This window comes from Hyperolius riggenbachi, chromosome 3, assembly GCF_040937935.1.
Source record: "Hyperolius riggenbachi isolate aHypRig1 chromosome 3, aHypRig1.pri, whole genome shotgun sequence".
Taxonomy (NCBI): Eukaryota; Metazoa; Chordata; class Amphibia; order Anura; family Hyperoliidae; genus Hyperolius; species Hyperolius riggenbachi.
This window is the reverse complement of record NC_090648.1, coordinates 352483624-352510276: the sequence shown is the minus strand read 5'-3', so window position 1 is coordinate 352510276 and position 26653 is coordinate 352483624. Positions and strand designations below refer to the sequence as shown.

At 42.4% G+C, this 26653-nt stretch overlaps 1 protein-coding gene across 6 annotated transcripts in view; it reads right to left on the bottom strand.

Moving 5' to 3' along the window:
- Positions 1–26653, bottom strand: part of PDLIM7 (PDZ and LIM domain 7) — a 184574-nt gene that overhangs the window by 90258 nt on the left and 67663 nt on the right. For 4 of the 6 annotated variants that reach the window (XM_068277082.1, XM_068277084.1, XM_068277083.1 and 1 more), the window contains exon 5: positions 18095–18297. In XM_068277082.1, the coding sequence (XP_068133183.1) occupies positions 18095–18297 (203 nt within the window). Of the gene's footprint in view, positions 1–1167; positions 1323–1481; positions 1572–6280; positions 6298–18094; positions 18298–26653 lie in introns of all 6 variants that reach the window. The other 2 variants (XM_068277087.1, XM_068277086.1) reach the window with 2 other exon arrangements.

Genomic DNA, 26653 nt, shown 5'->3' with positions numbered 1-26653 from the left:
ATGGAAATGCGAAGGCCACGAGTATACAGCGGCAGAGATGGACAAAGGACTCTGAGCATGTCGCTGGTTTGGTAAGAGCCTGCAGTTAGATGGGATTGTAGTAAGTGTAGATGGCAGTGCAGTCCATGCAGGTGTAGTGACTGTAGATGTGCGTGTAGTGAGAGTAGCATGGAGAGTAGTCAGTGTCGCTGGGATAAAAGGTCCATAAGACTCCCCTGCACTATAGATACACTAAGTTTAGCATATTTCTTTTTTTCCTGATTTTTGCCCTCTAAACCTAGGTGCATCCTATATGCCGGAGTGTCTTATCTGCTGAAAAATACTGTATTTGCACTGACTCTGCAACACTTCATTTACAAACATTCTGCCTTGATGCATCTGACAGGACTAAAGAGGTTACCATCTGGGGTAAATTGCAGAATGTAAATCAGGGTGAGGAAAGATTTTACAATGGGCAAAAACTGACTAAATAATTTATAAATGATTATTTAAAAAAAGCTATTTTATGAAGTTATTTTCACTACAGTTCCTCCAATCCTTGCTGTGTGTGCATACATACACCTGCAGCAGAACAACATCCAATTCCTGAACTGTTCAGCAGCCCTCAGTAAGCTCCGGGTTTCCCTACGGTTAAACACAGTTGCCACCTAATCTCAGCAAACAATCCAGTCCAGGCTTGGCAGCTCTGTTATTTTCTCCAGTGTTCTCCATTCTTCTCCATCCTCTGTAAATCAGCCCCAATGAATATTTAATGGCTTCCCATTACACAAACGATGACTAAGTAACTTGTGGGAGCTGAGAAGTATTTTACAGCTGAAACGAGTTTTATCTTCATATTGTTTTAGGCAGGTTTCGGAACTTGTCAATTATTTCACCACCAAACATTCAATAATGAAACTGCTCACGCTGAAATATTTCTGCAACAGGCAATACAGATTTCCCAAAGCCGTCATTTGCAAGTGCTTGCTGCCAACACACTACGGTCTTTGCAGCGGAAAGGATTATACGGAATGGCCATTTTTAGGGCATACATAGGCAGCAATCCCTCAACCATGCAATAAGTAACAGTAAGTAAGTGTGCAATGGCCACCATGCTGACTCACAGTACAACCAGCACTTGTAAGACTAATATTGGCTTATGGGGCACATCCATGCAGATACACTTACTAAAGTCTGTGCCAGTGAGCTGTGCCAGGATGCGGAAAGAGCGGGACTGTGTAGTCCCTGTACGAGGCTTCCAGTCCTCAGTGTCCTCTATCAGCCTCTTTTTACTGGAGTCATTGGATTGGAAGGCTGGCTGAGTATCCATCCTTAGAGAGTGCCTGCCACAGGGAATAATGATGGGATATGGAGGAGGGGAGGGAGTGGGTGGAGAGTATGGGTGGGGATGAAAAGTGGTTATAAGTGTTACACCCAAGGCAACACAACTACCTTAATAAGTGTTACTACAGAGTTCAGCAGCCTCCTCAGTGCGCACTTACTGATCGTCAAAAAGAAAGGCGTCAAAAGAGGGATGATTCAGTCCGTTCAGAGCCTTGGAACCGTCCTGCGCTTTGGGTTTTATGTCAACCCTATGACAGCAAAGAATGTTAGACATAAAGAACCCCTAATACTTAAAGGAACACTATCAATACCCTAATATTTTTAAATTACAATGTACAAACAATGTCTACGTAGCTGTGTAAACATTTTCCTACTGTTCATGTTAAATATTAGAGGCAAAAGTTGTAATTCATTGTGTGTAGGATTTAGCTCTATTAAAACAAATCATTCGCTTCAATGCACAGCCAGTGTTTTTTGTTTTTTTTGCATATCAGACTACAGAGCATTTTTCTCTGAAAACAAACAAACAAACAAACAAACAAACAAACAAACAAAAAGTATGAAAAGCTGTGGTGTCAAGTTTCACAGACAATTACAAATGTTTATAACAAGTTAAATTTCCTCTGCTTTCTACAAACAGTTCAGTCAGAGACAGGCAGCTGCTGAGAGCTTTCTCCCACACAGGTTTAACAGATGTACTGTGAGGGAATTCATCCTCCCCTCATGGCAGTCAGATTTGAGCAGACTTATGCTGGGAATACACGTTTCGTTTTTGCCTTCGTTTTAGCCTTCGTTTCGATTGTGCCTTTTGTGTTTTTCGTTCCCGAAATAATCGAACGTACGGTTAATATCACCACCCACGGTTTCTTTTTTTTTTTCGATTCTGATGGTTTCGTTTTTCCAATAATCGAAGGCTGCAAAGAAACGAAACGAAAATCCCTTTTTACAGGGACGGACTAACATAAACGAACATATAATCGATCTGAACAGCCATCAAGCCTACCAATGGCTCGATTAGATGGATAAAGAGAGATAATATCAAACATGTTCGATCACTAGTCGTTCGTTTTTGGGGTCTATTAATCGAAACTATAATGAGATTATGACTATTTTCACATACGTTTTCAACACTCGATTCATTTACTGAACGAATCGAAGGCTAAAACGAAGGCAAAAACGAAACGTGTATTCACAGCATAAGTCAGAAAAAAGTCCGTACGCACGTCTGATTTTTCCAAACGACCGGTCGTTTGGACGTCAAATCGGCCGTGTGTGCAAACGGTCATTCAGCTGATAAGACTGGATTTGACCGATCCGCCAAGCTGAACGACCGTTTGTACACACGCCCGGATTTGATGTCCAAACGACCGGTCGTTTGGAAAAATCTGACGTGTGTATGTACCTTAAGAGTGAAAGTAATTTGATACAGTAAACAAAAAAGATAATCAAGTGAAATGTATACATCATTATTTACCAGCACTTCAGCAACTCTCTCAATCCCAGGTTAAAAACAAACATGTTAATCGATAGTGTTCCTTTAAGTGTACTTAACCATACCTAAAGTCTCTTAAAGTAGACCTGAAGTCTTGCACAGGACAGAAGGAAAACTAAGAGAAATGCACCCTATATGTATTTAGAGAGTTTAGCCTGTCTAATCCCCCCTCATCTGTGACTAATCACCAGTGTAATTTGATCTCTCAGCTGTGCCAGCTGGCTGCCTCGGCAGAGCAGCTAATTTGTAAACACAGGGTGTTAACACTATGTCTGCTTCCATGAAAGCAGGAAGTAGACGCTGCGGATTTATTGAAGGATCTGTATCAGTTGTAACTACAAAATGTTTTTCTTTAAAGGTTATTATGCTGCAGCGTATCTTTTAGAGTAGAGAAGAAGTTCTGAGTTCAGGTCCGCTTTAAAATGAAACCCTGATCCCCTGTTACAAGATCCTTAGACGAGTGTTTCCAACAGATTTCCTTGACCCTGGGATTTCCAGTACCAGTAAGATATTAGCACCGCATTGTTTTGTAAAAGTTGCTTGGGCCTTCATAATCCTCACAATAAGCTTGTGCCCCTACGCTATGCAGCTAACAGATGCCTGATTGCAAAGCACTGGAAAGGCTCCATGCCTCCATCTTCCAGGCTGTTACATAGAATATGGTGGATTTACCACATAGAGCAAATCAGTCACACTCTGAAGTCCACTATACGCATATTTGACCAAGTGTGGGCCCCCTGGATAGCTTGTGTTCCATTGGGCCAGCCTGCTTCCGTTTAACTATTTGCCTTCATATTGTTTCTAAGGTATGATGTCATTTGGAAGCACAACCTGAAAATACTTTGTACATATGTATGCTGACTTTCATTTCTTGTTGCGGTTAATTGACAAAATTTGGCATATGTGACATGCAGTTGTTTTATTTGGTGGCACATTGCTGTATTGCTGTTGAACTTTTTTCATATATTTAAAACTAATAAAAATCAGTAGAGAGAGGAAAAAAAAAAAAAGAAACCTTGATCAATATTAAAGTATTACATTACTGATTATAGTCCTGTGTTATTTTATCTCCATATCTTGTTGCTATGTGCCTAGAATGGTTGTAAGCTAGTTATGCAGTAGGCCTGAACGATTTTAGGAAAAAATTGAATTGAGCGATTTCTGTCTGAAATTGCGATTTCGATTCAATTCACGATTTCCTTCAAATCAAGCTTTGTTCCCCCTCTTTGCCTGTTTGTACCCCCTCTGTCCTTCTGTCTCTTTGTGCCCCCTTTGCCTCTTTATGCCTCCTCTGGGTCTCTCTTGCCCCCTTTGTGTCTCTGTGCCCGCTGTTTCTCTCTGTGCCCCCTTTGTGTCTCCTGTGTCTCTCTCTGTGTCCGCTCTGTCTCTGTGCCCACTCTGTTTTGTCTCTGTGCCCCCTCTGTCTCTTTGTGCCCCCTCTGTGTCTCCTGTGTCTCTCTCTCTGTGCCCATGCTGTCTCTCTCTGTGCCTCCTCTGTCCCCCAAGCTGCATTAGTTCTGGACATAGCTTCAAGCACGAGTCCAGCGATGCCCGTCTATCCACTTCCCCTCCTGCAGACTCTAATGCACGGAATACTTCCTGTATGTCATGTGACATACAGAAACCCAGAGTTTTGCCAAGCACAAGAGCCGGCGATAGAGGACGGTATGTCCAACGCTGCGAGCCGCACACGCCGGCCTTTGGGGAAGTTTGAAGCCACTTCTTCAAACTTCCCCCACGTGGAAATGACATGATTGCGATATTTGCAGCTTTGACGATTCCGAAATTGTGATCTTGATGATCGCGATTTCGGTTTAAATTCGATTTATCTTTCAGGCCTATTTTGCAGTGTGCTGAATTCTCCGTTATAATGAAAAAAACAAACAAAAAAAAACGACAACCTTACAGCTTCTAATATCTTCAATTGTTTGCACTGCTTATAATTTTATATGCAACTTTGATCAGCATATCAGTATACACCGCATGGAAGTCCCGTGCCATCCTTTTAAAAATTAGATATAATGCAAATGCAAAGATAATGTACTACTGACCAGAACATTTTAAAACCTCTTAAAAGGAACCTTAAAGAGAACCCGAGGTGGGTTTAAAGAATGGTATCTGCATACAGAGGCTGGATCTGCCTATACAGCCCAGCCTCTGTTGCTATCCCAAACTCCACTAAGGTCCCACTGCACTCTGCAATCCCTCATAAATCACAGCCGTGCTGTGAGGCTGTGTTTACATCGGTAGTGTCAGTCTCAGCTGCTCCCCCGCCTCCTGCATAGCTCCGGTCCCTGCCCCCGTCCCTTCCCTCCAATCAGCAGGGAGGGAAGGGAGGCAGGCGGGGACAGGAGTTCTGCAGGAGGCAGGGAGAGCAGCAGACTGACACTATAGAGATAAACACAGCCAGCTCTGACAAGCTGTTTGTCAGCAGCACGGCTGTGATTTATAAGGGATTGCAGAGTGCAGGGGGACCTTAGGGGGGTTTGGGATAGCAACAGAGGCTGGGCTGTATAGGCAGATCCAGCCTCTGTATGCAGATAATATTCTTCAAACCCACCTCGGGTTCTCTTTTTTTTTTGAGTTAAAAAGAGTTTCACTTACCTGGGGCATCTACCAGCCCCCTGCAGCCATCCTGTGCCCTCGCAGTCACTCATGGCTCCTCTGGTCCCCCGCTGCCAGCTAGTTTCCTTTTTTGCCGACTAGGAGTCGGCCGGCCGCCATACATACGTTTTTACGCATTCCCGCTGGTGCAGGAAGCTATTGCAGACATCATCAAGTACATTTTTACACGTTACGGTTGTAATGCGTAACATTTTCTGCATTACACCCGTAACGCATAGAAATGTACTTGTTGATGTCTGCAATAACTTCCTGCACCAGCGAGAATGCGTAAAAACGTACGTATGGCGGCCGGCCGACTCCTAGTCGGCAAAAAAGGAAACTAGCTGGCAGCTGGGGACCAGAGGAGCCATGAGTGACTGCGAGGGCACAGGATTTTTTTTTCTACAGTTAAGGTTCCCTTTAAGTACAATTTAAAGGGCAACTGTACTCATGCATGCAGGTATATGCATTTTTCACCAAAACCCCCACCCCGACACAATGAATTGTAAGTCCTGCCTCCCGCCCCTTGTTGTACATCACTTCATCTGATTTTTTGAATCCAATACAAGTGACCCAATTGGGGGGGGGGGGGGCAGAGGGGGGGCTGAGCAGTGAGAGCTCTGGATTGGCATCCCCAACGTAGGAGATATAATTTACTTTTTTCCTGTTCTCTTAGGTTGGATGGAGTGGGGGAACAGACATGCATAAGATACCTATACATATGGGTCTGTATGTACCCCAGAAAATATCTTCCAAATCAACAAGTTGGCAACATGCAGACATACGCATTAGGTGCAAATGTCCTTAAGAAGTGAAACACACACAGATTAGTACAGACAATGTGAAGCAATGCTTACTGACTTTTCTATGTTCTCCACCTGCAAGAAAAAAAGAGGGAAAGGAAATGGAAGGGAGGAAAACAGAAAATAAACACATTAAAAGGAAGGCAGTGCAGCTTTCGCTTCTTTTCACAGCCACATAGATATCTGTCCCCTGACTCACATGGACAGATAGACAGACAGATAGAATGCATAGATTAGATAGATAGACATGATGCATAGATGGTTATCTAGATATAATGCATAGATTATATAGCTAGATGGTTATCTAGATATAATGCATAGATTATATAGATAGATGGATAGATAGATAGATCGATAGATAGATAGAATGCATAGAGTGCATAGATCGATATATAGATAGATAGAATGCACAGGATAGATAGATAGATAGATAGATAGATAGATAGATAGATAGATAGATAGATAGATAGATAGATAGATTTACAGGCATTTCACATTTTTTTTTAATGAAGAAACAGTTTTATCCTATATAGCCCAAGGCAATGATAAAGCTACATGTATTTCCATAGTATAGTTTAAAGAACTGACACAAATGTTCCACTGGTTCCAGTAAACACTATTCATAATAATCCTCAATTTAAAATAACAGCACACATTTTACACCACATATAGAACATAAAGCATGGATAAAAGTCCAGATTCACAGGTGCTGATCTAGAAGGAGTGGCAATCACACAATGCAGTGCACAAAGGAAAGTGGTGTCATTCAGTGTAGCATTGAGAACACTGTATGGCCCATATGCAAGTAACATTTTCTCCTGAGTTTTCGCCTAAGTAATATTTTAAAACTTTACAATAAAATGCCTTCTAAATTACCGCTAAGCAAGAAAATACTTAACGGTTTTGACAGTACTTTTTCGCAAACTTTTTGAGCACTTTTTAAAATTTCAAAGTGCTAAAAAATTATTCTAAGTAAAAAAAGATAAAAAATAATCTCCTAGGAAAAAACTAAAGAGAAAAAGCTAATTTCATACGGGTCCATATGTGCTTACTCCTGGTTGCAGTCATTTGTACAGAAAAAGTGTCCGTTTCTTAGGTCCAGAGTGAAAGTAAGTGGGGTCTACTGGTGACTGCTTGGTTTAAAAAAAAAAAAAAAGTCTCCATCCTTCACCACAAGTACTGGCACACACATCCGATTAGCATGGATTCTTTCCAAGAGCTGAATGGCTATGTGAAGAGTCTGCTATGTATGTAGTATAGCTCTGTACTTTGCCTTTACCTACAAGGGTGTCATCACTCAGCACATAGAGAACACAGAGGCAAGGCAGAGCAATGGCCCAGTAATCAGTTCCCCAGGAGGATTAGTCTGTTACCACCCCATACTTTACAGATGCAACACACATCATCTGCTGCACTTATCACTACAGAACACAACTCAGCGATGGGAAGTAGTATCTATTGAGAAAAGCATGAGCATTTGTAGTTTTTCTAAATATTATATATCACATAAAGACCAATCATTATTATAAAAATCCTGAAATACCTGTCAGAACTTGAGGCGGATGTGAAGAGCTCCAATAAGTGCAGAGCTTCTGTCACAGATCCTTTATCCAGGCAGCCCCAATATAGCTACAGGTCAGGTTACTCCAGCCCTAGTAAGGCTCTGGCAGGAGGTTGCAGTGCGGTATCCCACCCCTAGTACTCTAGAATGAACATACTGAGGAGGGGGGTACAGGAGCCTCTGCTTCCAATTTCAGTGCAACTCCCACAGTAAACAAGAAAGCTTCCAAAATGTTATTAGACACCTGTTGACTACAATCTGGATACCCACTCACCTTACATTCCCAACGGTGCACTTTGCACATTCAGGAACAAGACATTATGTCACCAGTACACATACAACAAGTCTGATGGCAGGACATAGAACACATCAACAAGTAAACAGACTTCCAAGACCTGTGGCAGAGCAGGGACCAAGGCAATCCTAACAGTGCCATCTTGTGGTATATGTCTGCGACACACTTTTTGGTCTTGCAACCTTCCAAAGAAATACTCTCTTTTTGATTTGAGAAAACGGAATTGAACATTTTAATCAGCTTTTAACATGTCAAAATCTGTAGCCTTCAAAAATTGGCCACTGATTATATACATTAAAGTGTTACTATACAGTTGGTGTGGCAAGATGGCTGACTAGAGCAGACATGTCTCCGCACAAACCTCTACTCTGAACACATCCTGAATAGCCTTATTTTTTTATAGCACCAACCTGGCAGATCGAGTGATCAAGCATGGGATGCCGCCAAAGCAAGAAAGGGTTGAGATTAAGTGCCAGACTGGCTCAGACGTTTCCGCGCTGCAGACACTTAGCTCCGCCCCATTACAGCCCACATTATGCACCACAAGAGGGGAGTACAAACTATGGAGGACAGTGAACAGCAGCTCTCCCCACCACTATTACTGGATGCCAAGCGTCGCTGAATCTACTTACCATCAAGAGCTACAAAGCCCAGTCTGATGTTAGGCTTATCAGACATGACATGGAAAAGACCCTGGGACGGCTCACTGAGGCAGAGCAATGGAATGAACATGGGGAAAGCACCACTGGTCATACTGCTTCACTGGAACCAAACTGATGTGCCTACTAAAACTGAATAGATGAATGTGGTGAACAAACTCCTCCCTTCGTACAAAATGACATACAAAAGCAGAAACTGCCCCAATAATTTTGTAAGAATTTGGTCAAGGTGGTGTGACCTGCTGCTGAGATAGACTAAGGCCTGTTTTACACCAGAAAACAGCATTTTTGCTGTGGTACAATCACATTGCACCGCCAAAAACAGCATTCGGAGATGAATGCGGCAATGCGTGGTAACCTCACTACTGGCTGCAAGCCAAGGAAGAAGTGAGGCTCTCTTACACTCACTTCCTGTGGCCGAAGAAAGAATTGCACACAAGTGTGTATTGAAAAAATATGCTTCCGCGCATGCGCACTGCAATGCGAAGAATTTTAAAATATCTGCGTCGCCATAGACTTGCATGACTTCCGGTCGCCACGAATGTCAGCGAGTAACGAACTGTTGCTGTAAGTGTACTGGGCCCCATACACTTTGATTGCTGTTGCATTACCCTGCGTCCAGAAATGTTAATGCAATACAAAAAGTGTATAAGGGGCCTCAATCACCACAGAGACAAAAAAGAAAATCTACAAAAAAAGGTAAATGTGCAACAAAATCACATTGTAAAAATTGCAAATCCTTTTGCAGAACATTACTGTATGCCTCTTCATGCAACTAATTATATTATGTACGCCGTAAAGTGTTGTACAACTCATTAGCGCTATGTAACTTCGCAAGATATAATATTATGACTAGTCTTACATCTTTTGGTCTAATGCACGAGTAAAATGAAAATGATTTACCAGGACTAAGACACTGGTAATAGTTTCAGTAAATTAAACATCACTATGGTTGTTTTATTAGTTTTGATCTTCAATGAGGGAACAGTGTCACCTTGTGGCCATTACTAAGATTGATTTTATTACGCTTGAAATACTGCTGCTGTTATTGCATACAAAAATGCCTCGTGTCTTCATAATTAGCTCCAGGTGGTATTCGTATACTCAGAAGCAGAGGAGAGAAGGCTCTCATCCTGCTGCTTATTTTACAGCATTTCTGCTGGCTGGATTCCTTCTGATCTTACTTGGGACCCGTTGTAGCCAGTAATATTCCATTATGAGTAAAACATCAGTATCTATGTAAGCAAGATGAATATACAATAATAAAAACGGGTGAATAATAATCATCCACCACTGTCACATTAGCTAGCGGTTTTATATTTTCATAGTAAGTATTCATTAATCATTTATATAGTTCTATTGCTTCCAGTAGTGCAAGCAACAGTAAATAATACAGGCAGAGAGCATTAAGAGATTTTAGAAAAGAACGAATTATTTCAGAAAAACCAGTACATCAACAAGATAAAGATAGAGAACCCTGCTTGTGCTGGCTTATATAATGTGCACCTACAATTCATTCCTGTATAGCATTACACTGTGAAAATTACCATACTCAGATGCAGCATCAATTAAGACCTTGTTTACACAGAGCTGTAATGGAGCACTTGGCACTATTCCCCTGTGGTGATGCTGTAGCACCCCAACACTGGCTCACAGCCCAATACTCACCTCCCACTTCCATTAATCAAAATCCTGGCTATGCTGTACTAAAGATGAGAAATAGCATGGCATATGCAAACAGATCTTGCCATTTGTATACAACTTTCCTTACAAACCGCATCTATTTCAAATAAATTACGGCTTATTGATTTATTAGAGGCAGAGGATCAGCACACAGGACAACCAGGTTATCTGGATTGTTTAGAAGGGAAATAAAATCCCTCTCACTTCAGGAGTATTATAACACTTGCAACAGATCACCTCAGAAAACGATTTAGGGCCTTTTTGTAACGATCGGTGTCAGCACGCAGAGAGAATCTGATTATTGGCGATCTGCAGTATCACCAAGAATGCAGATATATACCTGATTATTGATGATCTGCAGTATCACCGATAATCAGATATATTGCTAACCTCTGGACACCTGAGATATGAGTGTTTGGTGTAACAGTACCACTTTGAGTAAGGACCACCAGAGGAGCTGGAGGTAGAAGAAGAAGGGAATTCACCGCAGACTGTGGGTGAATCCCTATAGCGTAAAGGCTCCCTAGGAGAGGGGCCTAGGCTTGGTTGCAGGATGCCCTGCTGCTAAGATGAACAGACTTGCCCTAACTGGATGAGAGATACTAGCTCTCTACACCCTGGAGGCGGGCTAAAGTAATAAATACACAATGCTAGTCTTGGGTGTGAGGTCCGTAGTCACAACACCCTGGAACTAGTCTATAGCATAACACAGTAATGACACAGTATCCTAGGCTTGGGTGTGAGGTCCGTAGTCACAACACCCTGGAACTAGTCTATAGCATAACATAGCATTGACACAGTTTTCTAGGCTTGGGTGTGAGGTCCGTAGTCACAACACCCTGGAACTAGTCTATAGCATAACATAGCATTGACACAATTTCCTAGGCTTGGGTGTGAGGTCCGTAGTCACAACACCCTGGAACAAGTCTATAGCATAACATAGCATTGACACAGTTTCCTAGGCTTGGGTGTGAGGTCCGTAGTCACAACACCCTGGAACTAGTCTATAGCATAACATAACAATGCGAGAATAATCTAGCTCAGTGTGAATTCCCAGGTCCTCCTGGTTACAACACACTGTGGGATCTGACTGAGGTCTGTGTGCCAACACATAGCATTCGCAACGGCAGACAACGTGAGACTGAGGGACGAGTGGTTACATAGTACAGCGCTGATCAGTGCCGCCCCGTCCCCTCCAGCCAATCCGCATACATCCTGAGGTCAGCTGACCAAGGGAGTCAGCTGATCCCTCTCTGCTTCCCATAAAGCTTCTGTCTCTTCGCGCGCGCGCGTGCGTGCGTGCGTGTATTCCTCAGCCTATGTGCACAAGAAGGCTGTACTACATCAGACACATGTCGCCGGACTGGACGTGGAAGTAGCCGCCACGCCGTCAGAGCACGCGGCGGCTATTCCGCAATACTTCACACTTTTCAGTTAGATTTAGTGGGGGATAGTATCCACAGGCCCCTAGACTCTCTCCAGGCCCTAAGCAACTGCCTAGAATTGCCTTGTGGATGATTCAGCCCTGGTTCACCTGTAAAGTGAGAATGTTATGTCCCTTGCTTATAAAAAAAAAAAAAAAACTAGTGGAAAATATGAGTTATCTGTAGCCGAGTCAAACTAGTAGATTTTTTTTTCCCATTTTCTAATCTGCTAGTGTTCTTTTACCACATTTTCTACAGGAAGCCTATGAGTCATCAGTTAAGCCCAAAGACAGCATTTGTTCCATACCTTAATACCTGAGGCAAATGCAATGTTCTATGCACAGCGTTGGTACAAAGGATGCTTTGTTTGCAGCCAATACATTTACTGTATGCTTCAGTTTCCCCCAAACAGAGAAATCAGGCAAAATGTACTGCTTACTTTTGTAGGAAAGGAAACTAGAAAATGAACTCCCTCATGATCCCACTCTCTCTGCATCAGTTTGCACTGCAAAGTGGCATAATTAGCTTCCATAATAAAAAGGAGGCATGAGCGCAGGTATATCAATGTGTCCAATCACAGAGAGAAGACAGCTCTCTGCTGCCATATTGACAATGAACCATTCTGCAGCATCAAGAAATAGGGTTTATGTATATTAATATTATTAGCTTTTAGTTATAAATGGCAACCTATAATAAATGTAAAACTGGAGAAAACAATTCCCTGAAATCTACTTCCTGGCTGGTGACTGTGTCTCAGGATTAAGTATGAGCATGAGATTCACGATGAGGCAATCAGAACTGTACGAAACAGAACATGACAGCCAGACACTGATCTCACTGCTGAGTCAGCATTACAGTCTATGTACTGTCTCTGTATAGCCTGGGAATCCTGGGGAGACGTCGGGTGTCTTCTTTAGACATGTGAGTCTCCTACTGTGTCATGTGCTGGCCTGTGCACTAGTAGAAGAAACACCAGAGAACAGGCAGGCTGGGTGGAGTGTGGCGCTTATCAGATTCCTGCCCTTCTAAGGGACCAGGTGTTGGGTGCATGAGGGGAAAACACTGGAGCAGTGTGATTACCATTGAATCCACTATTGGCTCTGCAACTGAGCTTTTGGCAGTTTTTCTTTTAGGCAGTACCCACCACCCATTGCTCAGCTATCCCTTGCTAATCCTCTTCTTCCTAAATGCGCCTGACATCTAATCTGCTCCTTAAATGTGCCCATACACTGCCAGATGATCAGCAGATTTGACCATCAGATAGATTCCTCTCTGACTAGATTCAATCTGGTTAAAAGCCGCCTGTGAAGTGCCAAAGGATTTGCCAGGCCCACAGGTCTCCCCCATGTATAGTGTACCCCGTGTCTGTGGTGAGTGTTGCAGGCTGACTTGTCCAAACATCTTTATCTATTGCCACTGGGGGTACCTGTATACCGTGACCCCGGCGCATGTACATGTCAGTACATGTGGTGATGTCACATGATACAGGCGCCCCCAGTGGCCATGAAGAAAGAAGTGAGGAGGCGGTGCGCCAGTGGACAAGTCAGCCTGCAATACTCACCACAGGCACAGGGGGGTATGCATCTTTCATGGGGGGGGGGGGGGGGGGGGGGGACCGTCCGGGACAGAAATCATATTGCAGAAAGTTTGTAGTGCACACAATACAAAGTTATGAGGCCGGCGATCTTCATCAACTCTTCCTTCAAGACCGCACAGTGAATGATTAATTAAATAGGCATTTCGGTGCAAGTCTAGTTTGGGGGACTCAGCAGGTAACATCGTAGGAAACAAAGAGTGATGACTGGCTGAATAGTGTGGGCGTAGTTTACTACAACCTACTGTATCGGAAACCTAGCAGTTCGAGAGGATGCTGTCTAGCCAATCACCTAGGTGGAATTGCTCTATGTGGTTTAATGCTGGGTCCACTAAACTAGACTAGAGTAGGCATTTCTAATCAATTTATATTTCAGCTGAAGTTAAAGCTTGGTACACAAAGATGACTGGTCACTTCTACCAGTACCCTGTAGTATGAGAGCTTCCCTACACAATCTGTTCATAGCATTAAAAAGCTGCTCATTCTCATATTACATGGAGGTGATGAGATTTGCCACTCAAAATTGGATGTGTGTACCAGTTAAGTCAAGACTGCTCTTGTTTTTCAATAGAGTTTCAATAGATTCTATGTTGAAACAAAGTCAGAAACTGAGATGAGAAAGATTTAGCCATGATTAGCTTTCAATGATTACGAAATATGAATTTCCTTAGCTGGACATTGCATTAAAATACATTAGCATTTGTAAGCTTAATTCAACACTCTACATAATATATAAGCCTGATATTCTTGTGTCAGAACATCAAGTGTGTAACTGTGCCAGCTTGTAGCCACCCGTTCAAGACATTTGCCAGGTTCTTGTGCAAAGAGGCTCTCATGAATTTCCAACTACATTGGTAAATATGCTCAAAACCTTGTAATATGAATGTTGTGCATGTTGACATATTAAACACGATAGATATGCATTGTGAAGTACGGTCCAGTGTTAGTCATGGAGCAGACATATGCATTAATAACCTGAATACAGTTTCTGAAGTTTATTTATAAACTGTTGAACTGTATCACATCTGCAGAAAACTAGAAAGTGAGACAATGAAATCATCTGATTGTAGTTAATAATATCACTGTGTGGCAATGTAGTCAATTTGCTGCTGTGTTTCCTTCATGTTAGCGGAGATCTGCTTTAGTTTAAATCAACATGCTGCACAGATGACTTTGATGAGTTATGAGATGTTGTAGCAAGCTTGGCCTGCAGATTAGCATGTGTATTACATTTATGTTGCATCTATTCTGTCATCACTAATTAAAATCTCACCGAATGAATGAGATCTTAGAAAACCCCTCTGTCCCTATTTCTACATCTGTTGTCCCTCTTTAAAAACTGATGTACAGACCTGTGTAATATATAGATATATCCTTAAAAATATTTTTCATTGACTCTAAACTTTATCTATTCTCATCCGTTAAATTGATTTATGTCTTACTTTCAAATGTTATTGTGAAATAAAACTACCAGTAATGCTGATAGAAAGGACCAGTGTGGTTTGAATGATAACACCACATCTTTTGCTTATGAATTCTTTGTGATATACGGACTAGGAGTGTGGATGGGTGTGGCTAGAGGTATGGCAGGGGTGTGTCTTAAAGTGTCCTTTATTAACTCAAAGAGATGGGAGGTATGTTTAAAGCCATAATAAACCTATTTCAACCTCTAATGACTTTGATTTTGACCTAAAATAATTGAAACCATCGATCAGACAGGACGAAAAATCTCAGTCTATCAGGAGCAGAACGGTGTTCGATCAATGAGACATAGCGTTACAATGTATTGAACAGTGCAACACTGTGGTGCTATCGTTTTGCAATAGATTTTCTGCTATAGTTTATTAAAAAATCAATGTGCTGTTAAGTGGTAAGAATTAATCCCTCTCTGATCAGATTCCGATCGGAGAAGGATCGTTACTACATTGGGTGGCAATTTATAAGTGGATGGCTATTTTTACTCACTTGATTTGCACTTTTTAACTCGTTAATTACAACATCCATGTATACAAGTTTTAGTTTATACCCAGTGATACATTTTCCAGTATACTTTTTTTTTTACTGCCAATTCTTACAGGGACACAAAATGACAGGGATGCCAAACCTCCAATTGGTTTGGTACAACTGACCACAAATTTACAGACCGATTGAAATATTCTCATGCACAATTGCATTACATTGCTCAACCTTTCTAATATTTTAAAAATGAAACTATGTATTAACAAAGAATCACGTAAATGACAGAAGCAAGGCTGGTATCACCCTGGAAATAGTTTTGTGACACACCTAGATCTCTTAGCTGTTTGGATTACACCACTAAATAAATACCATGAATAAGATTAACATGACATCAACACATGGTTATTTGTCAATGCAAAGTCTGGAGAAAGCGTAGCAATATGCCTTTTACACACGGTAGAAGAAACTTAGATGAGTGGGGCAATAACGACAGCTTTGGTCTAGAATCTAGCGTGTGTACGGCGGCCTCCGATGGCCCCAGACGCCTCGGCCAGCAATAAGCCTGGCAGATCGCGTCGTTTTCCCCACTTGTCACGTGACCTTACTCCTGTGCCCTTCCTCCCACAAGATACCAATGTAACGATGCATCGCTACAGTGTAAGCCCTGCAATGTCACCGACGGATCGAGTGCCAGTCCATGCTGGGCAACATGCCTCATATGTGTGCACAAGGCTTTAGAATTCTTCTTCCTGTATATGCTGCATTTGGCGATCCTGTGCAGCAAAGCATCTTTATATAATTACTATGAACATAGCTGTGGGTGAGCTATAAATTTGCTACCAAGTTCAATTTGCCAGTATTCTATTCGCTGGCATCTTTATGACTGATTGATTTCTAACTGACTTTGCAGAGTTCAGCAATCAGAAGCCGTACAGACAGTTGGTTGTACATTTGCGCCTGGCTGAAAGCCGGTTGCTCTGCCACTACACAGCAGGGCAGGTGTGCAGTTAATTTAATCCAATCAAATGCTGCAGTGTGATGAAACAATGCGTGTGGATGCAAGTACCGTAACTGCAGCTGAACAACCTCTAATTTACTATCCTCTCAGCAATCCCACTATGTTCTGACATAAACCAAGAGAGGTTTGCTAGAGCTAATAACATATACTTTATAAAATAAATCCAGTCCACATCTTTTGAATTACTTACGCTCTCTACCACTTTACAGCCTCCGTAAATCAATCCTATGTGATTTGAAACATAAGGATGCTTAGAGGCAGAGCATTACATGCTAATGCATTCCGTAATGTTGCAAAATAGCTGAGGCTGAGCCTTTCACTTTGTGTCAAGCTGCCATATGCAACAATGTCTTTCTCATTAGTTCAACTATGCATGCAATGCAAGTTATTCTAGTATCAAATGTGTAGTCTGCGGCCAGTGTAAAGATGCCTGGCAATATGTAGAGTCACAACTAAGGGACATCTTTGTGAATTTCATCTCAGCAATAAAATATCAATTGCTGATGTATGCATTAAAAGAAACTACAAAGTAAAAGTTATCAGTCCACAGAGCTCCACTTATACACTGGTAACTCTGGCTTCAGTAAGGCCTGGAACCCATAGCTCTTTTCTAAGCACTTGTGATTTAAAAAGCTCTAGCTAATGTAATACTATGAATGTGATCCCACTTGAGGGATGTGAATTTTAAAAAAAATCCACAAAAAATTGCATTAGCAAGGGCTTTTCAAATCACAAGCACTTATAAAGAGCGCTGCTAGTGGGTCCCAGGCCTAAGGCTTGCTAGACGCAGCCCTAGTTTCATATCAATGCAATGTTACTAACGCCATTTTTTACAGAAGAGGAGTATCACGAAGATACATGACAATATTATACATCATCAGGCTTCAAACTTGGCAAGAACTGTGGCAAGAACAACTTAAATATAAATTATATGATCATTTAGCAAAAAATGCGCAAAGGGCTAGTACACACTGAAAATCGCAGTCATGATTTCAACCACAGTGCTATCGCAATTTTCAGTGATTTGCAAGCGCACGTACTGCCAAGATTAGTGCAATTGGTGGGTTTTGAAAGTGCAATTGCTGCACCATTGCAAAACAAAAAAATCGGATAGGACTGCATTTGCTATGCAGTTTTCGTACGTTTCTATTGATTTAACCCAATCACAAATGCAGTAAAAATGATTGGGTGAACAGCAAATTGCACTACTGTGAACAGGGCATTGTGATTACTATGTTAATCACAGTACCCTAGCGATCGGCAAAGCACATGCAGTGTGTACAGGCCCTAACCCTCCAAAAAAAAGACAGTCTACTGTTTAAAAACACAGAAGAGGCTACCACTATATGAAGTGTACTAATGTTCATCCTAACAGTTCGCTAGTTCCCAGTGACATACTGGTTAAACTAGTGATCTTTAGGATAGACACTATAATACTTATCCAGATCACAAAATTACCACCACTGCTGTGCTGCTCTAGTATTTCTTTCTATGGAACCCTACAGACTCAATATCCGATCTTCCAGAACTGCCTGTGCTTGTTTAGCATAACCCCTTTAAACAGACCAAACAAACAAAACATGTATTTGTATTATAAAAATCAAGACATAATTTATGTAGATCACAGAGAATGCAGGATGACCTGCTAATTAAAAGCACTGCCAAAGGCATTCACATACCCGTTCAGATGCTGGGCTCGGGAGGTTTGGTTGTTGCTATAGGACGGTGGAGGGGGGTTGTAAGTGACTGTCTTGGTGACCTGGGCTGGCCAAGAGTTGCCTGGGGGTGGTGTCCCGGCACCAAACGGCCGGGCGGTTTTGTTGAGTGCTGTGCTCGGTGAAAAGTTATACTTCACGCCTTGGGTATCAGGAGTAAGCACACCCTTTGGAAGAAGACAAGGGGACAAACCAGGCATCATGCAGCCATACTGTGCATTCTGTGCCCCAACCCTTCCCCATCACACACACTGATATCTACAGAAATGGTGAAAAGGTTATCAGAGGAGAGAAGGCTCACAGAAGGTGTTAGTGCATGCAGAGTTGCAGTTAGAAACACAGCTAAGCACATTCCATTGGCAAAACAGAGAAAGTGCACATAAACATACAACAAGTCAGGATAAACGGTTCAAGCTCAGCTCAGGAAAGAAACTTTATCAAAAGTTTTGAAAAAGTTTGTGATTAAAATATTGGTATGCTTTATTCAGCAACAATTTACTTCCCCTATTCGGACTTTGATCCAACATGGCACTACTATATTACAGAGCTCAAAACATACTAGGTATAGTCTAATAGTCTCTTCCTAACACACCTCTCTCACCGGGTGGAAAAAGGCCAGGGAACCCCTGCAGGCTCCTTAAGGAACCCTGGTTGATAAAGCCTGTCCTAGAGGTTCATATATATATTCTATCAATCAATGGCACATCTGCTTTAACCATTTGTTCAGTAAAACGACAACCTATACTTGTTGCTCATGAAACAAGCTGGTCTTTCACTAGGTATTGATGTAGATCATGTCATATCTTCGAATACATTCATGCAGAAATCCAAAAAAATCCTGTGAGTTCATAAACTCTATGTCACAGCTGTAAGCAATAACTCCTTTGTCCTTACTGAAGTCATAAGCATAGTAAAATACTTTAAAACAAATATAATATACTGTTTATAGTAATGATATAACAATAGCTACATTGCAAAATGTGAGAAGAAAAATGGTTTTTGAAACATCGATCAGTATTTAACTAGAACTAATTTTGTTCCGGAAGTGGAGCTGAACTAACAAAAAATGAAAATGTGGCATAAGCCATTTTACCATTATTTTATTGTGGCCAAAACGATCATTCTTAATAATTGTCGATCAGATCACTTGACTCAGCTGAGCTAATGGGGGGGCGACCACTGTGGGCAATTACAAGTTGCTAGAGGTTTTATAGTCACAGAAATGCCTGTACAGGCATTGTTTAGACAACCAAAAGTGACTACAAGTATTCATTTCACTTGTCTTACGTATGTGGAACATAAGCTTCCTTCTAGGCAGCATTAGTTTTCCAAGATGGAGAACTGCATTCTTATATTCCTATCTAGCTCTGATAATTTCTCCACGCTGCCTGAACTTCTCTATGCTGGAAGTGCAAACTCTGCCCTCTGCTAATACCATGCTCCAGCCTCTCCACCAATGGTCACATTGGGAAGGACAGCTGTAAAAACTCTTGACTATCCTTACTGTAGACTTGCCAGGGATCATGAAGATGGGTTTAAAAAGAAGCACCTGGCCTTGAAGGTAGCATAAGGCCCCTTTTACACTTAATCAGTTGCTCTCAGTTATAACTGAAAGAAAACTGATTTTCAAAGTAATGCCCATGGTTTCCTATGGCACCTTTCACACTTTAACTGACATCTTTTTCACAATGCACTGTTATGGAAAAAACGTGTACTAACGCACACTAACGCCCACCAACTGATTAAGCGTGAATGGGCCCTTACCCTTATTTTTATTTTTTCGGAGTTCAAGTATGCTTTAGGATGGTCAAAACTTGGGCTAATACAAGTACATTTTTAGGGTCCTGATAAGCTGGACCTGCAATAACAATTGATTTGTTACCATATTTCGTTGACAACAATGACTATAAAGAGATTGGTGAGGACTTTGTATAGGATAGCTCGCTAAAAAGAAATAATATGGCTGCTCAATTTTTATCTGAATGAACAGATCACGTACGGTAATGTCAGAGGGTCTTAGTAGGAGGGATGATCCAAAAGTCCATAGCCTCACACAGAAACAAAATACTCAGGATTATCAAGCATTTTTATTTTTCAGTACACAATACAAACTGCAGGTATTAGACAATGAACACTACATAGTATCATATGTACAACATTCTATCAAAATCATTTTCCTCCCGTGTTGCTGCTGATTTTTCAATCACTGCTTGAGGTGTGTTTGTGTACTTTTTTTTTTATGTATGGTGTGTAGCAGACCATGCTAAAATCTGAAAAAATGCCATTCCTCAACTCAGGTACAACCAAAGACCACAGACCTATTCCAATATTTCCACAAAGCCACATCCACATTATCTAAGAACTAGTGACCTTAGCCCGTTTAAAAACGGGCTAGGTCCGTTACCGCCCATCCGCCGCACGCTCACGCCCGCCCGCCACACGCATGCGTGCAGACACGCCCGCCCCTCATGCCGCGCACACACGCCCGCCCCTCCTGGCCCGCGTTATTCCCTCAGCTCTCCTCAGTTTCTCTGCGTCCCTCCCTGCACATGCGTGCAACAAAAACTCACACACACACAGGGACATGGGATGCAGAGACACTTGCATTTTATTAGGTAGGATGATATATCTGGATTACTGTTCTACCATTTGGATGCATCCAATGTGCAAGAGTCCGGCCTAACTGGTCCCAGATTTGAGCTTTTAGCCTGTCATCACAGCCCACAAACCACTGTAGAGCATTACCAGTGACTGTTTTAAGGTGAAAAGACTTTGGCTGATGGTGTGCTGATGCAATGGGGGAAGGTATTTGTTCATGCATTACCAGGTAGGTAGCCAAAGTTATAGAATGTTCGCCTAATGTTTGGCTGAAAGCAATCCCTACACCAAGAAAAGAATTTGGCCAGTAAAATGTTTCACCCTAATAATGAAATAACAGAAGATTGGCTGAAACAGCTGAAATCCAGTTCAGCTGACCAGAGTACCAAATTGGATACCTGAAATCTTCATCCCATCCTAGCAGTCCTTTCTAAATGCTCATTGCTACATTTTCTGCCAATGACACATTCGTCTAAAAAAAAATGACCCTTCTAAACAAGTATGACTTCTGTCTTACCGCGAGTAGATTATGGGAATGTTGGGATTATATTTTATCACTTATTATGGATGTACTTTGCACTACACTGAGGAAAGTCCAGAGATACACACTACATTCCTTGAACAACTTCACACTGACAAAATGGAAAAAGTAAAGAAGAATGGAAAAAGGGCAGCTACATATCTGCTCTATCTGCTTCGACTCATATAAGGAATTCTTAAATGTAAACATGACACATCTCCGTTGTAAGAAAGAACAAAATAATTGCTGGAAGAGTCAGATTGGTGATAATAACTGAAAAGGTTTCCTTATTTCTGCCTTCAGATGCCTTTGGGGTCTTTGGGGAATCTTGAGCAGGACACTTTCAATAGGTGTACTTCAAAAGTTTATATATTCTCTAAGAAAACGTGTCCTGGAAAAATCTGTAAATTAACATCATAATTTTCTGCAATCCTCTGCCTGTAATACTTACTGAGGGTGGTTCACTGAAGCATCATAAGCAAAAGTGAGACACATGCATACATGGAGAGTCCTACCACATCTCAGCTGCTCCATAGCAGGCGAAGTGAGTGTGGGCTAGTATAATTATCACCTTCACTGGCATCTTCTTTAGAGTCCCCACTAACCCCCTCTGCCCCATGAAGGTTGGTAAAACCCAGTCTCTGCAGAACACACTAATGTGGAGCACCGCCCCCGAGCAATATTAACCCACGTGGTCTATTGTTCTATAACTTTACTATTAAAATTGATGCGACAAAGTCTCTCCCCACCCCCTTTGCCCAAGGCTGAGGGCTTATTCTCACCTTGGGGGTAGGCCCTGGGGGAACGTATGATGAAATCTGGGCTCACCCTCCCAGGCATACAGGTAAAGGGTTTTTTTTTACCCCCTACTAATTCATTTAAGAAAATAAATATTTGTAGTAAAACAGAAATAAAATATCTGATAATATTTTTTTTCATTCTTTTTTTAAACTATGCCACTTTTTTTGTTTTGTTTTTTTCTCTGCATGGGTTTGTTTTTTTCTGACGTATTCTGTGTGTCTTATTCTATACTTGTACCCTGCATGTGCCAAGCACAATTCGTGCTTTGTGAAATAGAGATTCTGAACGCACGTACATTTAGATGGGTGTAGGACAAATGACATAACACGCGTTTGGGTAACCTGTGTTATACACACAATACATAAGTTGTTTGCATAATGTGCATTACGCTATTTGCATAGAATGCATTACAAAAGCAACATACCTGTAGTGGGTTATTCAACCCACGGAACACATGTTATCTAGCTCATGTAAGCACAGCAAAAATTTATTTGAGCACGTCGATTTTACTGATTAGGATTTACTGAATACACCCCCTCCGTTCACCTACAGTATACTTCGGTATCATGACATTGTTCTCCTCTGTAGGTTTCTGTTTTCTGTGATTTTCATCTGTATACTTCTTACATGTTTGCAGTCTTCACTTTCTTCTATTCTTCTGTCTTCTTCTGTTCTTCCAGTCTTCTTTTGTGTTGCTTATAGCCTGGTGCATGCTGTCCATCCCTGCTGTAGCTGGACGTTGTTAACATTATAGTGATCAGAAGCCTAAAGGCTAATGATACACTATTCTGTTGCTATGGAGAAGAGGGAGGGAGAGGGGCGACAGTGTGGTACACGATGGAGCAGCTTCCAGTGGGCAGGGTAAAGAGGGAAACATTGTGCTCAGCCAAGATGATCCAGCAATCTGGATCTTTCAGCTACGCATTGGGGGTCCGGCTGTAGACATGCTAGAATCTCGGCAGAAGCCGCTGGTTGAAGCTGTCTCTGCTGAGTTTATACTAGCATGTGTATTGACCTTAAAGGAATCTGAGCACCTCATTGCTCCTATACTAGACAATGTTATAAAACTAACATCCCCATGGAAGGCGCCAGGTGGGTGCTTTGGGTGCTGAAGCACCCCCTAAAATCCTCCAAGCACCCTATTAGCACCCCCTAAAAAAAAACAGGTGCTGTTTTGAAATTTATAAAACAAAAATTTTCATACAGCACCGCTCTGTTGCTTTAATTTTTCCCAGCCCCGTCTAGCACGCCACTCACGCTGCTGTGCTCTGCTCAGGCTACCCCTTGCTGTGTGCGCCGCGGCGATTGACGTCAGACGTTCCGTGCGCAGCGCACGCCGACGTGATGTCACTCGGCCAGGCAGCATAAAACTGTGCACGCCGCGTGGTGTCGGCGTGGTGAGGGCGGAGCCGTGGGCGTGAGGAGAGAAGGAGCGCGGAGACGAGAGACGAGCTGCGAGAGAGAGACCGTCAGTCAGAGCCTGGACTGGAGACAGAGAGTGGGGAGGTCTGGAGTCGGAGAGAGGAGAGTCAGTCCCATTGTGTGAGAGGGAGGCCCAGTTCAGCGCGGGCATCGGGCGGGGGGGGTTGGGGCCCCTTTTGCTGCGTCATCATCATTTCCTGCCGGCGCTACCTGGGCCAGGGCTCACACTCTAATCCTGTCAGTGTAATGCCCATACTATATTTATATAGCAGTAACATCTTATCAAGCACTTTACAGAGAGCTCACAATCTAATCCGACCATACTCTTATATCCTACCATATCATTATGTATTTATATAGCACTGGAATATACTCCAGCACTTTACCACGCCCCTCTTTTGATGGTCACGCCCCTCTTTTGTTGGACATGCCCCTCTTTTGTTGGACACGCCCCCCAAAATTTTTCACCGCAATACCTAGCCCCCCTTCAAAATTATCCAGCACCTGCATAGCACCTCCCCCCCAAAAAAAAATTCCTGGAGCCGCCACATCCCCCTATTAAGACCTCCCCCAAATGAGGTGTGCTTGTGTGGGGGGCAGCATGCTCCGGAGCCCCAGTCTTTATAAGGGCATTCATCTTGCTGATTCCTGTGCCGCAGAACCACAAGCCTGAAGTACCTGTGGTGATGTTGAGCACATCCCCAGCAGCCACACTGCATGATGGGAGATGTAGTCTACCATTGTAATTACATGTTTGGCCACAGGAAGCAGCAAGATGGATGCTCTCATATAAACAGAGGGCTACGAGACAGCACCCTGTAGGTAAGTAAATGCATGTTAACCTCTGCAAAAGCACACATAATTTATGCACCTACCTTAGAGAAATGTTTGTATTATATCATGGTCTAACATAGGTGCTCAAATACCTTTATCAAACAAGTCATTTTGGCGCTATGTGCCGAAGCTGGGAGCCAGTATAGCACTAATACTATAGTGCCTGATTCCTGCGATCAGACCCTGAATTACATCTCCCTCCGAGTTGCTACAACTTGGAGAGGGAATAGTAGTTAATGCCGCCGGGAATTAGAGCAGCAGCAGGGTGAGCAGTCATTCGGATCACCCTGTGCCCAGCTCACCTGCTGCGTTACAATACATTCGCACCTTTATGGCCACTTTTGGGGAAATCAATGAGGGATGTAACACAAGCAAACAAGGGGATAACATACAAATGCCATGTAGAGAGTGTCCTCTGGAACTGCAAGGCAAGAGTGCTATCCACTTCACCACTGTGCTGCCCAGATACTGGAGAGCAAAGTGCAATGATAGTAGTGCAGTAAGCGCATGCCCAATAATCCAGAGCAACCATTCTGGAATAGAGAGGAACATGCCTCAGTAGAGCTAGAAGAAAATGCCTTATTGCAGCTTTTACCGTAGGTCAGATTTATCAAAACCAGATCAAGAAAACTGGAGCAAAACAGGTGCACAAATGGCACAGGTCTCTAGATCAAGGATTCTGATTGGTTGCATCTAAAACAAGGTGAGCTCCAATCCGCCTTGCACTGGTTTGATAAATCTGTTCCACTATTCTGAAAATGATCAACCCACTCTCTAGAGTCCTTTATATGGTTAATAAGTGCCATTTTAGCTCTCATGATGTAATGGTATCTGTTTAGTTCTCAATGTCATATCTATTCACAGCTATGCAAAGACTCATCACAGGAAGTGTCATTCAGCGATCAAACAGGCGACATATTTGTTTTGCTGTAATACTTCAGCAGGTGCTTCATGCATTGTGTGCATCTGTTTCTTCGTGTTGTAAATGTTCTTAATTATTTGCTTCATAGTTGTCTTCATTATAAAAAGCTTATAGAGCCTGACAGCTTTTAAGTGAGTTAATTGTCTACCACAGATGAAGCCCATAAGTTGCTTTCATATTGCACTTGCACTTTATAAATTGCCTTTATAGCAGTACAGATCCTTTTTCCTAATCATCTGTCTCTCAACACTAAATGAAACAACAAACCACAAAGCAGGCCTACACATGCACTGTTTGTAAGCATCATAGATCCTCAGTTAGGTCTCCGACAGTGGGGTATGTAATGAGTAATTTGCTAAGCTAGTAGCCTGCGTTCATGTTGGGCTTCGTGGGGTTCGTGAACTCGCGAGTCTCTTTGCGTTAGATCACAGGTTTGCCATTTGTCCACTGAACCATACTGCATGACATTTACTCAATCCAGCTCTTGCCGACACCTCTCTTCCACTTCCCCTGCCTGTCGTACCCATTCACTCATCTCATATGGGAGCTAAGCTGATGTGACAGCCAGTGCAGAGGGAGCATAGAGAGCTTGATGGTTTGCTGAGTTCTGGCCAAAAAGAGGGCTGCTGTCCTACACACTGGCCATTTAACCTGTCCATCCAGTCCTCTATGTTCCCTAAACAGCAACCTGGCTCTCTGGAAGGTGAGTGAGTAACGGATACGTTCTGTAGAGTAATGCTAGGCTCCTACTTGAGCTGGACTTCAATGGACAGTGTAAGGACCACTCCGATAGTCCTTTTGTAGTCTGGTTCAAGCCCAGGGCAGATGTATTGCCGCCATAGGATATATGGGAATGGCATCTGCTCGCTGGGAGAATTCATGGACAGCACGGGAGTGCGTTCTGCTTAATGCAACAGATCCATTGCAGACTCACTAGTGTGAACACATCCAATTTATAAAATAGGATCCGTTCACTGTCAGTTTTTCATTGTGGTTAAAATGAACCCGAGGGGAGGATAATATGAAGGCTGACATATTTATTATCTGTTAAACAATACCAGCTGCCTGGCAGTCTTGCTGATCTTCTGGCATCAGTAGTTTCTGAGTCACAACCCTGAGACAAGCATGCAGCTAATCCAGTCAACTTCAGTTAGAGCACCTGATCTGTGTGTTTGTTCATGGTCTATGGCTAAAAGTAGTATTAGAGGCAGATGATCATCAGGGGACAGCCAGGCAACTTGCATTATTTTAAAAGGAAATAAATATGGCAGCCTCCATATAATACTCACCTCGGATTCCCTTTAAAATGGGCATACAAATATCAGTTTTCCACTGTTGTGAGAAACCAAGCCGAAGGGTTAGAGAGGTAACACTATACACAGCACGGGAGGTTGCACAGTGAAGGTTGCACTTGCGGGAGATTGTG